This window comes from Nelumbo lutea, chromosome 2 (genome assembly GCF_056320005.1).
Source record: "Nelumbo lutea isolate HS-2025 chromosome 2, American lotus-T2T, whole genome shotgun sequence".
Lineage (NCBI taxonomy): Eukaryota > Viridiplantae > Streptophyta > Magnoliopsida > Proteales > Nelumbonaceae > Nelumbo > Nelumbo lutea.
Genome location: NC_142685.1, coordinates 36,340,470 through 36,353,551, shown reverse-complemented (window position 1 = coordinate 36,353,551; position 13,082 = coordinate 36,340,470). Strand labels below are relative to the sequence as shown.

Here is a 13,082-nt window from a genome sequence, read left to right as displayed (position 1 = left end):
TCCCCATTCCTGTCCCTGCTAACGGGGACAAGTTTATCCCCATCCCTGTCCCCACAGGCATCCCCATTCCCTATGATTTTTTATAATGCTAACCATTTTTTTTATTTTTTATTTTATTTATAAGAATAAAAATAAAATATTAAAATTTACAATCCTATTACAGAAGATTCAAACATATTTAATCATATTTTTAAAAATATTAATACATAGATGTATGTATATATATTAGTGGGGATCCCATGGGGCAGGGATCGAGGTCCCTACGGGGAGGGGAGTGCTCTCCTTGTCCCCGCAAGGGTAAAATCATCCCCATTCCCACCCTATTTGGAATGGATCCCCATGGGGATTGAGGAAATAGGGAAAATTGCCATTCCTAATAAATTCTCAAATCAACTAGACCCAAGGTTGCCTCCCCTAATAGTAGCTAGAGAATTGGGATTAGCTGAACACTATGGCTATTCAGTTGGTTGTGAAATCAATGATAATGATCCACACCAGCAATAAATTCATGGGCCTCACTATGAAAGGTGTGGGTCCCAAGTATTTTATTACTGGCATGGAACATTATTATTGGTTCCATAGCCCACTAAACAGTCATTACGTTCAACTAGTCCTTGCTCAATAGTAGAGGCCTGTCAAATTTAAAATCTAAATTGATGGTCACTATCTGTTTTAACATCTCACGTAATTTTTCCTTTATTTATATTTATATTATTGATGTATGTTTTTTTCTTTATGTTATTAAGATTAAGACGATAAAGAATTGGTTTATTGCAAATTGAAGAGGCTAGAAGAATTAGGGCAGGCCATAAAGACATAGGTTGAAGTAGCTAGTGAATAATGATGTAAGGGCCCATAATTTAACAATAGATATGGTGTAAAAGATCACAAAGTTAACCAGTATAGTTTGCAGGATAATTTAGGACATTTAAACTATTTAAAGTAATGTACTTCAAACTTCAAGTATGGTGATTTATGAATTATACTTTTAATTATGATTTGATGTTGACTTTTTTCTTGTTAAAAGTTATGGCTACTATTCGTGGGTATATGAAGCTATTAATGGGAAAGACTAAAAAAAATTATAAAAGCTCTTCTAATTAATTACAAATCTAGTACTTAAAGCACCTTATTTGTGTTTAGGATGATTACATGATTTATATCGGTAGACAATTACAATCGAGAAGAACCTGAAGCTCACATTGTAACATCATTCATGACAATGCAGATTATAAGGAGTGAGTTGCTGCAATTGGGACATGTGCCTATTTCTATATTATGATGTGTTTGATCTTGTTTTCACTTGATTGATTATCATGGAAATGGGGTAGATACCACTAAAAACAAGGATACTATGCTACTAATATTAGTACTAGATGTGTATAAATCATGATTTCTTAGATTAGAAATACGGATGTTGTGTTTTACTATTATTAGTAATTGATCTGCATCTAACCATGGTATTAAACATGCTTTTGATATATTTTTTGTGGGGCTAATTCATTCAGTTCTTGATCTACTATTGTAAGGTGGATCCAGTTTTTCTATTTGCACATGTATATCTGTTAATAGACCCACATGTTACATTATTGTTTGTAGGAGTGTAAGTAGGTCTCACTTATGTAATGTTTGTAAACATACATGGGGAATATTGACGTACTTTATATTACTAATATTCTTGATGTACAATTAGATGAATATATATGACAAGCAATGTATTGTGATCAGTAGATTTGGACTCTGTGTTAGTAGGGCCATATTGTGATATTTATACAAGGTGCTATTGTATAAGTGTAGGTAGCACCCACAAGTGCTATTTATACAAGCCAAGGTATAGGTGGAGCCTACAAATGCTATTTTGTACAATTAATTTGTGGTCTTTTACCAAACGGTCTTTCAATATTTTTAGCTTTTGAAAGTATCTATGAAAGTTATTGCAATCAAATAACCTGTGGTCTTTTAAGATCTATCTATAAAAAAAGTTCATCACGTCTTTTGACTTGTAGATTATTTGGAAAATCCTCCTAAAAAAGACATAAAATGTCTTTATTGAAATGTCAATAATCAAATAATTTATAAAAGTGTTGAAATTTTTCCTTATTGAAATGTCCATTCTCTTGAATTTAGTTCATCTTCATTGAAATGACATAAAATGTAATTAAAAGAATACCATTAAGCACATTCAATTACCTCTCATTAAGTCTCACATTTAAGTCATTAAATAAATCACATTCTCTCTCACTGAATCCAACATTTATACTTTTATATATCATCATTATAATAATATAGTTCTACATACGTTTTTTGACTTGTAGATTATTTGGAAAATCCTCCTAAAAAAGACTTGTCAAACAATACTTAATTACAACAATATATTAAACATCACATGATACAATATCATCAACATCCATTGATCTCCTCCTGGTTGTTGGAAAGGTATGTAGAACTAGTGAGCACGGGAGCTATATCAAAGTCATACCTTACCACTTTTTGTTGCAAGGGGATATATCGAGTTAGAACTTGAAGCACTTGTTTCATAGAAGGCCTACTGGAGGGCAAGGAGCTTGTACAATGGATGCCCAACTGGAACACAACACTCGTCTCAGCCAAGTAACAAGGCTCCTTGATTTGCTCGTCCAAAGCATCTACTATGGGTTTTCCATCTTTCAAGTGTTGCCATGCCCACTCTGCCAGGCTTGTATTATCACCCCCATCGTTGGCTTCCCTTCCAGTTACCAGCTCTAGCAGCACTACCCCAAAGCTATAGATGTCAACCTTATCATTCACTTTGGTTGTGTAGCCATATTCTGTGCATTAAATCACATGAATGTAAATTCAATTGGCCATTGGGTGTGTGGAGACCTGTAAAGTGGCTGGTTCCATCCGTAGGCTGGTATAATAATAATAATAATAATATCTACATAGATATATTAATTTATTTTAACATTTCCATTATTATTATTTTTTTAAATATGCCTCATGACTCGACCCATGGCCTCGATGCTTGGGCTTGTGCCTTGGGCCATGCTGGGCCTAACATTTAAAGAGTTTCGAGCTAGGCAGGCACGGCCCACCCAAACTCACATGCCAGTACAACATGATCCACTAAAGCACGAACAACCCACAAAATCATGTCGTAGCGTCCATATTAATTTGAAGCGTCCATAAAACATAAGACTTTGTGCTTAAATTAATTAATTATAAGGATAAAATATAAAAATCTCCCCTAAGGTTTTTGACAATCATAAAAGTATCCCTTGAAGTTTGATTTTAACAAAAACTTTCTCTGTAATTTTGAAAAATCCTACGGTTACCTTCCTTCCATCATTGTCCCAACCAACATTGGTCTAATGCATTAGGATTTTTAAATACCCATTTTACCCTTATGCCTACAAATTTTGATGGATCCCAAAAAAACTTTTAATTTTTAATTAAAAAATTCTTTATGTCAAATTAATAAAGTAAAGTAATTTCATTTTGTAAACTCGTTATAATTGAGTAAAGTAAGAAAGGGCAGATCTAATAGTCTTTTGGCTATATTGAAAGATGCCCCAACATGTGGTAAGGGCAGTTTTGTAACTTCAAAGTCTCTGTTATTGAGATAACAACGTTTATATTTGTAACAAGACAACGATAGAAGAGAGGTAACAAAAGGTTTTTTCAAAACGACATGCGAGGTTTTTGTTAAAATAAAATCTCAGGGGTGGGTTTTATGATTGTCAAAAATCTAATGGGGAGGTCTTTATATTTTACCCTAATTTTAACACGGCCACAATTCAATTTGAAGAAAGATTGGGAGATCACATCAGGGCTTCACAGGGCTCCTTACAGCACATCCCAACCGTGTATTAGGAACATGTGGGGCGCTGATGTAATATCACCACTTAGTCAAATAGACTCTTATTTGTAACACTTGCCTGGAGCCAAGTAGCCGTAAGAGCCTGCTACAGCTGAGATGCTTTCAGCAACCCCTCGTTTGATCAACATCCTGGCCAGCCCAAAATCTGCAATCCTTGCATTGAAGTCTGAATCCAACAGGATGTTACTCGACTTCACGTCACGGTGAATGATGGCAGGACAACAGTCTTGGTGCATGTAGCACAGTCCCTGGGCTGCTCCAATTGCAATATGCAGCCTTCTAGGCCAATCCAATACGGCATCTTGGCCTGAGTCAGATGGTAGCAATAATCCTCTCTTCTTCCGGTGAAGCCACCGATCCAAGCTCTGGTTCTCCATGAACTCATAAACCAAGAGCCTTGATTTCTCACTGCAAAAATAGCACATCAGCTTCACAATGTTTGAGTGCCGAATTGTCCCCAATATCTGAACCTCTGCCAGGAATTCCTTCTCCAACTTCTCGTCTAATTTCTCGTTATCCCAAATCTTTTTAACGGCAACGACCCCACCCAATTGATTATAAGGGACTCGATAAACTTTCCCCGACCCACCATCTCCGATCAGGTTTCTATGGGTCAAATTAGACAAGATTCTCGACTCTGCGAAAGGCAAGCTCTGGAAAGCAGTGAGCTTCCACTTTGCACGGTCTTGTTCATGTCTTCTCCTTCGAAGGTTTCTGACAAACATAACCAGAAACGGAAGCCCAGAAAAGGTTAGGATTATAGCCAGAAGTCGGGGGGACAATTTGAGCGATTCTTGAGGTTCAGAAATGCAGACACATAGGTTTAATAAAGCATTATCCGCACACAGTCCTGGGTTAATCAAGAAGCTGTTTTTATAGGCCATGTTTTCAAACTCATCAGGGATCTTCCCCATGAATTGGTTTGAGGATAGGTTTAAAAAGGTTAGTCTAAGTCGGCCGATTTCAGAAGGAATATTGCCTGAAAGTTGGTTCTCTGACAGGTCCAGGTCAATTAGGTCCGGAAGTAATCCAATGGCACCAGGAATCTGACCTGATAGTTGATTTCTACTGAGGTTCAGAGAGGTTAGTGACTTCCATGAAACTATATTTGAAGGGATCTCACCCGAAAGACGATTCTGGGCTAGCGATAGAGTAGTAAGATAGGGGAGGGTCGTTAGCTTTGAGGGAATTTTGCCGGAAAATTGGTTATTACTTGCCTCGAGGACCACCAGGTTGGCTGAAAACGCGATATCTGAAGGAATTTCACCGGAAAACCTGTTGTTATCGATCTTCAATTGTGTTAAACTCCTGGACAATTTGCTGGGAAGCTTGCCAGAAAATGAATTGTCGCTTATCATCAAATACGTTAGGTTGACCGCTGACCAGAGATTGGTGGGAAACTTGCCAGAAAATCCATTATTGGAAAGCTGAACGATGGTCAGACTACTGCAATTTCCAAGGGTTGCTCGCACATCTCCACCGAGATTGTTCGAGAAAACCACCACTCCCGTTAGCACACCGCCGGCGCATAAGTGATCTGGCAACTTGCCGGTTAACCGATTGTTCGATATTTCGATATTTTCGAGCTTCATATTAAGGCCTAATTCGGGAGGTAGGACGCCGGTGAAGCTGTTGTTGAATAGCCGGATATTTTTTAGAGCCGGAAGGCGACCGATACTTGCTGGTATGTCTCCCGATAATTGGTTATCAATCATAAGTAAAACCGTTAAGTTATTCAACTTTCCAAAATCTTCCGGTATCGTACCCGTCAAGTTGTTTCTCGAAAGATCAATGGCTTTCAAACTCAAACTTTCAATCCTTCTAGGAATCTCACCCGAAAATTTGTTATCGTAAAGAAACAGATTTTCTAGCTTGTTCAAAAGAAATATACTGTTAGGGATCGATCCACATAAATTGTTGAATCCGAGGTTCAAGTGACGAAGTTCCAAGATGTTACCAATTGATTCGGGAAGTTCTCCAATCAAATTTGTCCTCGTCATCCACAAATATGTCAGTTTCTTCAACCGACCGAATTCGTCCGGAAACTTGGAAGGGATGAAATTATTATAAGCCATTTCTAGGGATTCAAGGTTCGATAAATTACCGATAGTCGGAGTGAAGGTCCCATTAAACAAATTCATAAAAAGACGGAGGGTCTTCAAATCCGATAAACGTCCGATTGCATCCGGGATATCACCAGTGAAGTTGTTTGCACCAAGATTTAGGTGGTTAAGGCGAGAAAGGTGGTGGATATCGCCAGGTATCCGGCCAACGAAGTAATTCTGAGAAAGGTCAAGATATGCGAGTTTGGAACAGTTGTAGAGAAAAGTGGGGAACCCTCCAGTAACGTAGTTGTATGCGAGGTCGAGGTGGTTGAGGTTGTTGAGATTGCAGATGATCGGAGGGATTTTTCCTGTGATGTTCCAGCTGTAAAATGAAATGGCAGTGATGGAACCACCATTGTTGCAGGTGATTCCTGTCCACTTGCAAAAAGGAAGGGATGAGTTCCATGAGTCCATAGGAGGTTGACTTTGCCAGTCTTGCTTTAGTTTGAGTAGGATGGACTGTTCATCATTTATGGTTTGGGAGTTAGCTTGCAACTGCCAGGAGAAGAAGAAGAGTAGGGTACAGAGAAAGAGTGAAATTCCAACAGAGGTCAAGGGTATTGCACTCATAATTAACGAAGGAAAGGGAGTGGTGAATGAATATGATGACGAAGAAGTTGAAAGAGCTTAGTTTTGCAAAAGCAGTTACCCACGCCGCCACGCGTATCGGCAAGTGAAGAAAACGCAACGGTTAGTATCAAAATAATAAAATTCAAAAGACTACCTGAAAACGAAGTCGAGTTGTTTATTACCTTGGGATGCGTGCACTGAACTGAACTCAACGGCAGTCAGGATTCAATTCGAGACAACTCAGTCAACACAAGATGATCCGCAGTCAACTAAGGTCAGGCGCTGCGCTTGGGTTGCTCGAGTTCCCATCCTTCATCATCAGTTTTATAACCAAATTATTTCCCTTTTTTTTTTTTTTTTTAAGTGCTGACCTTGACTTGGAAACACCACGAACATCATCTCTCATAATAAGATTTTATTATGTGCCCCACAACGTCCCACAGCAATACACGGCGGGAACGTGCTGTGGTACATTGTGTGGCGCGCCACAAGATGTGAACGTGGGTAAATATAAGGTGATTTGGCCCAACCTAATAATAGAGGGACACATGGACACGATTTAACTGACAAAACGTAATTCATCCTGTCCTACTCAAGTTTGAGACAAATCCAGCTTGGATAACCAAACCATCTTGGGGCAAGCCCACCTCAGAGGCGCATCTACCTCGGGACAAGTTTACTTCGGGCCACGATTGCGTCAAGATCACTTCGGTTACCAGGCACCTCGGCATGAGTAACAGATCGGACCCAGGGGCATTAGTTCGGGTACTATTGACCGACCTCCACTTGATGACCCCGAAGATTTCGTCACCAGATTCCACATTTCACACGCCTCGTAACAGCTGGCCTTATCTCCTTCGACCGATTCTAATAGCAGTGATATGCCTTATCGGCTGGCGTCGTTATCTCCTATTTATTCGGTAATGGGCCTCATCACAACAAGAATCCCGGAACTACTCCGAAAAACCCATGAGGACTTCAGCATATAAAGACCCCAACCCTTCGTGCTTCATTAGATAGATCCCGAGATCCGAGAACGCTGAGGTCGATGCCTTGTCCCGGTTAGCCAGCACAAGCGACAACACCATGAGGACAGCGTACATTGAGAACCTGCCTCTGCCTAGCATTCTCGGGGGGGGGGGTGGGGGCAGAAGAGGTCGCTCCTGTTGCATAAGCACAGCCGAGCTGGATTGATCTACTTGCGAGCTACTTGCTTAACGGGACCCTCCTTGTAGATCGTAACGCAGTTAAAAGGGTAGAGGCAGGCGGCCAAATACGTCATAATAGACAATCAACATTTATACTTTTATATATCATCATTATAATAATATAGTTCTACATACGTTTTTTGACTTGTAGATTATTTGGAAAATCCTCCTAAAAAATACTTGTCAAACAATACTTAATTACAACAATATATTAAACATCACATGATACAATATCATCAACATCCATTGATCTTTTCTTACTCCTCTGGTTGCTGGAAAGGTATGTAGAACTAGTGAGCACGGGAGCTATATCAAAGTCATACCTTACCACTTTTTGTTGCAAGGGGATATATCGAGTTAGAACTTGAAGCACTTGTTTCATAGAAGGCCTACTGGAGGGCAAGGAGCTTGTACAATGGATGCCCAACTGGAACACAACACTCGTCTCAGCCAAGTAACAAGGCTCCTTGATTTGCTCGTCCAAAGCATCTACTATGGGTTTTCCATCTTTCAAGTGTTGCCATGCCCACTCTGCCAGGCTTGTATTATCACCCCCATCGTTGGCTTCCCTTCCAGTTACCAGCTCTAGCAGCACTACCCCAAAGCTATAGATGTCAACCTTATCATTCACTTTGGTTGTGTAGCCATATTCTGTGCATTAAATCACATGAATGTAAATTCAATTGGCCATTGGGTGTGTGGAGACCTGTAAAGTGGCTGGTTCCATCCGTAGGCTGGTATAATAATAATAATAATAATATCTACATAGATATATTAATTTATTTTAACATTTCCATTATTATTATTTTTTTAAATATGCCTCATGACTCGACCCATGGCCTCGATGCTTGGGCTTGTGCCTTGGGCCATGCTGGGCCTAACATTTAAAGAGTTTCGAGCTAGGCAGGCACGGCCCACCCAAACTCACATGCCAGTACAACATGATCCACTAAAGCACGAACAACCCACAAAATCATGTCGTAGCGTCCATATTAATTTGAAGCGTCCATAAAACATAAGACTTTGTGCTTAAATTAATTAATTATAAGGATAAAATATAAAAATCTCCCCTAAGGTTTTTGACAATCATAAAAGTATCCCTTGAAGTTTGATTTTAACAAAAACTTTCTCTGTAATTTTGAAAAATCCTACGGTTACCTTCCTTCCATCATTGTCCCAACCAACATTGGTCTAATGCATTAGGATTTTTAAATACCCATTTTACCCTTATAATAATAATAATAATAATAATAATAATAATAATAATAATAATAATATCTACATAGATATATTAATTTATTTTAACATTTCCATTATTATTATTTTTTTAAATATGCCTCATGACTCGACCCATGGCCTCGATGCTTGGGCTTGTGCCTTGGGCCATGCTGGGCCTAACATTTAAAGAGTTTCGAGCTAGGCAGGCACGGCCCACCCAAACTCACATGCCAGTACAACATGACCCACTAAAGCACGAACAACCCACAAAATCATGTCGTAGCGTCAAGGCATGATCCACTTTACACCTATAGGTGTGTCATGTGTGTGCCAAGAAACCCATGAATCTAAAAGCTTATGTTGTTAGGTGACTAAGTGAGGCCTCTTAATAGGTTTTTAATTTCTAACAAGCTCCCTCGCACAAAAAGCTTATTAGTTTAATTTGAAGCGTCCATAAAACATAAGACTTTGTGCTTAAATTAATTAATTATAAGGATAAAATATAAAAATCTCCCCTAAGGTTTTTGACAATCATAAAAGTATCCCTTGAAGTTTGATTTTAACAAAAACTTTCTCTGTAATTTTGAAAAATCCTACGGTTACCTTCCTTCCATCATTGTCCCAACCAACATTGGTCTAATGCATTAGGATTTTTAAATACCCATTTTACCCTTATGCCTACAAATTTTGATGGATCCCAAAAAAAACTTTTAATTTTTAATTAAAAAATTCTTTATGTCAAATTAATAAAGTAAAGTAATTTCATTTTGTAAACTCGTTATAATTGAGTAAAGTAAGAAAGGGCAGATCTAATAGTCTTTTGGCTATATTGAAAGATGCCCCAACATGTGGTAAGGGCAGTTTTGTAACTTCAAAGTCTCTGTTATTGAGATAACAACGTTTATATTTGTAACAAGACAACGATAGAAGAGAGGTAACAAAAGGTTTTTTCAAAACGACATGCGAGGTTTTTGTTAAAATAAAATCTCAGGGGTGGGTTTTATGATTGTCAAAAATCTAATGGGGAGGTCTTTATATTTTACCCTAATTTTAACACGGCCACAATTCAATTTGAAGAAAGATTGGGAGATCACATCAGGGCTTCACAGGGCTCCTTACAGCACATCCCAACCGTGTATTAGGAACATGTGGGGCGCTGATGTAATATCACCACTTAGTCAAATAGACTCTTATTTGTAACACTTGCCTGGAGCCAAGTAGCCGTAAGAGCCTGCTACAGCTGAGATGCTTTCAGCAACCCCTCGTTTGATCAACATCCTGGCCAGCCCAAAATCTGCAATCCTTGCATTGAAGTCTGAATCCAACAGGATGTTACTCGACTTCACGTCACGGTGAATGATGGCAGGACAACAGTCTTGGTGCATGTAGCACAGTCCCTGGGCTGCTCCAATTGCAATATGCAGCCTTCTAGGCCAATCCAATACGGCATCTTGGCCTGAGTCAGATGGTAGCAATAATCCTCTCTTCTTCCGGTGAAGCCACCGATCCAAGCTCTGGTTCTCCATGAACTCATAAACCAAGAGCCTTGATTTCTCACTGCAAAAATAGCACATCAGCTTCACAATGTTTGAGTGCCGAATTGTCCCCAATATCTGAACCTCTGCCAGGAATTCCTTCTCCAACTTCTCGTCTAATTTCTCGTTATCCCAAATCTTTTTAACGGCAACGACCCCACCCAATTGATTATAAGGGACTCGATAAACTTTCCCCGACCCACCATCTCCGATCAGGTTTCTATGGGTCAAATTAGACAAGATTCTCGACTCTGCGAAAGGCAAGCTCTGGAAAGCAGTGAGCTTCCACTTTGCACGGTCTTGTTCATGTCTTCTCCTTCGAAGGTTTCTGACAAACAAGAAAGCTGATAACAAGGTAACCAGAAACGGAAGCCCAGAAGAGGTTAGGATTATAGCCAGAAGTCGGGGGGACAATTTGAGCGATTCTTGAGGTTCAGAAATGCAGACACGTAGGTTTAATAAAGCATTATCTGCACACAGTCCTGGGTTAATCAAGAAGCTGTTTTTATAGGCCATGTTTTCAAACTCATCAGGGATCTTCCCCATGAATTGGTTTGAGGATAGGTTTAAAAAGGTTAGTCTAAGTCGGCCGATTTCAGAAGGAATATTGCCTGAAAGTTGGTTCTCTGACAGGTCCAGGTCAATTAGGTCCGGAAGTAATCCAATGGCACCAGGAATCTGACCTGATAGTTGATTTCTACTGAGGTTCAGAGAGGTTAGTGACTTCCATGAAACTATATTTGAAGGGATCTCACCCGAAAGACGATTCTGGGCTAGCGATAGAGTAGTAAGATAGGGGAGGGTCGTTAGCTTTGAGGGAATTTTGCCGGAAAATTGGTTATTACTTGCCTCGAGGACCACCAGGTTGGCTGAAAACGCGATATCTGAAGGAATTTCACCGGAAAACCTGTTGTTATCGATCTTCAATTGTGTTAAACTCCTGGACAATTTGCTGGGAAGCTTGCCAGAAAATGAATTGTCGCTTATCATCAAATACGTTAGGTTGACCGCTGACCAGAGATTGGTGGGAAACTTGCCAGAAAATCCATTATTGGAAAGCTGAACGCTGGTCAGACTACTGCAATTTCCAAGGGTTGCTCGCACATCTCCACCGAGATTGTTCGAGAAAACCACCACTCCCGTTAACACACCGCCGGCGCATAAGTGATCTGGCAACTTGCCGGTTAACCGATTGTTCGATATTTCGATATTTTCGAGCTTCATATTAAGGCCTAATTCGGGAGGTAGGACGCCGGTGAAGCTGTTGTTGAATAGCCGGATATTTTTTAGAGCCGGAAGGCGACCGATACTTGCTGGTATGTCTCCCGATAATTGGTTATCAATCATAAGTAAAACCGTTAAGTTATTCAACTTTCCAAAATCTTCCGGTATCGTACCCGTCAAGTTGTTTCTCGAAAGATCAATGGCTTTCAAACTCAAACTTTCAATCCTTCTAGGAATCTCACCCGAAAATTTGTTATCGTAAAGAAACAGATTTTCTAGCTTGTTCAAAAGAAATATACTGTTAGGGATCGATCCACATAAATTGTTGAATCCGAGGTTCAAGTGACGAAGTTCCAAGATGTTACCAATTGATTCGGGAAGTTCTCCAATCAAATTTGTCCTCGTCATCCACAAATATGTCAGTTTCTTCAACCGACCGAATTCGTCCGGAAACTTGGAAGGGATGAAATTATTATAAGCCATTTCTAGGGATTCAAGGTTCGATAAATTACCGATAGTCGGAGTGAAGGTCCCATTAAACAAATTCATAAAAAGACGGAGGGTCTTCAAATCCGATAAACGTCCGATTGCATCCGGGATATCACCAGTGAAGTTGTTTGCACCAAGATTTAGGTGGTTAAGGCGAGAAAGGTGGTGGGTATCGCCAGGTATCCGGCCAACGAAGTAATTCTGAGAAAGGTCAAGATATGCGAGTTTGGAACAGTTGTAGAGAAAAGTGGGGAACCCTCCAGTAACGTAGTTGTATGCGAGGTCGAGGTGGTTGAGGTTGTTGAGATTGCAGATGATCGGAGGGATTTTTCCTGTGATGTTCCAGCTGTAAAATGAAATGGCAGTGATGGAACCACCATTGTTGCAGGTGATTCCTGTCCACTTGCAAAAAGGAAGGGATGAGTTCCATGAGTCCATAGGAGGTTGACTTTGCCAGTCTTGCTTTAGTTTGAGTAGGATGGACTGTTCATCATTTATGGTTTGGGAGTTAGCTTGCAACTGCCAGGAGAAGAAGAAGAGTAGGGTACAGAGAAAGAGTGAAATTCCAACAGAGGTCAAGGGTATTGCACTCATAATTAACGAAGGAAAGGGAGTGGTGAATGAATATGATGACGAAGAAGTTGAAAGAGCTTAGTTTTGCAAAAGCAGTTACCCACGCCGCCACGCGTATCGGCAAGTGAAGAAAACGCAACGGTTAGTATCAAAATAATAAATTTCAAAAGACTACCTGAAATCGAAGTCGAGTTGTTTGTTACCTTGGGATGCGTGCAATGAACTGAACTCAACGGCAGTCAGGATTCAATTCGAGACAACTCAGTCAACACAAGATGATCCGCAGTCAACTAAGGTCAGG

At 39.8% G+C, this 13,082-nt stretch overlaps 2 protein-coding genes across 4 annotated transcripts; both read right to left on the bottom strand.

The window, feature by feature from the left end:
* Window positions 1–2,344: 2,344 nt before the first annotated feature.
* Window positions 2,345–6,881, bottom strand: LOC148869874 (uncharacterized). Of its 2 annotated transcripts, XM_088968551.1 has the most exons (4): window positions 6,717–6,880; window positions 5,817–6,590; window positions 3,918–5,726; window positions 2,345–2,807 (listed from the first exon to the last, which is right to left on the bottom strand). In XM_088968551.1, the coding sequence occupies exons 2-4, from the start codon at window positions 6,532–6,534 to the stop codon at window positions 2,401–2,403; spliced, it is 2,934 nt and encodes a 977-aa protein (XP_088824677.1). In that variant the 5' UTR covers window positions 6,535–6,590; window positions 6,717–6,880; the 3' UTR covers window positions 2,345–2,400. The 2 variants fall into 2 exon arrangements, with proteins under 2 accessions (XP_088824677.1, XP_088824676.1); XM_088968550.1 differs by having other exon boundaries at window positions 3,918–6,590; window positions 6,717–6,881.
* A 931-nt stretch (window positions 6,882–7,812) lies between these two features.
* Window positions 7,813–12,859, bottom strand: LOC148869873 (uncharacterized). Of its 2 annotated transcripts, XM_088968543.1 has the most exons (3): window positions 12,085–12,859; window positions 10,168–11,994; window positions 7,813–8,393 (listed from the first exon to the last, which is right to left on the bottom strand). In XM_088968543.1, the coding sequence occupies exons 1-3, from the start codon at window positions 12,800–12,802 to the stop codon at window positions 7,954–7,956; spliced, it is 2,985 nt and encodes a 994-aa protein (XP_088824669.1). In that variant the 5' UTR covers window positions 12,803–12,859; the 3' UTR covers window positions 7,813–7,953. The 2 variants fall into 2 exon arrangements, with proteins under 2 accessions (XP_088824669.1, XP_088824668.1); XM_088968542.1 differs by having other exon boundaries at window positions 10,168–12,859.
* Between the last annotated feature and the right edge of the window lie 223 nt (window positions 12,860–13,082).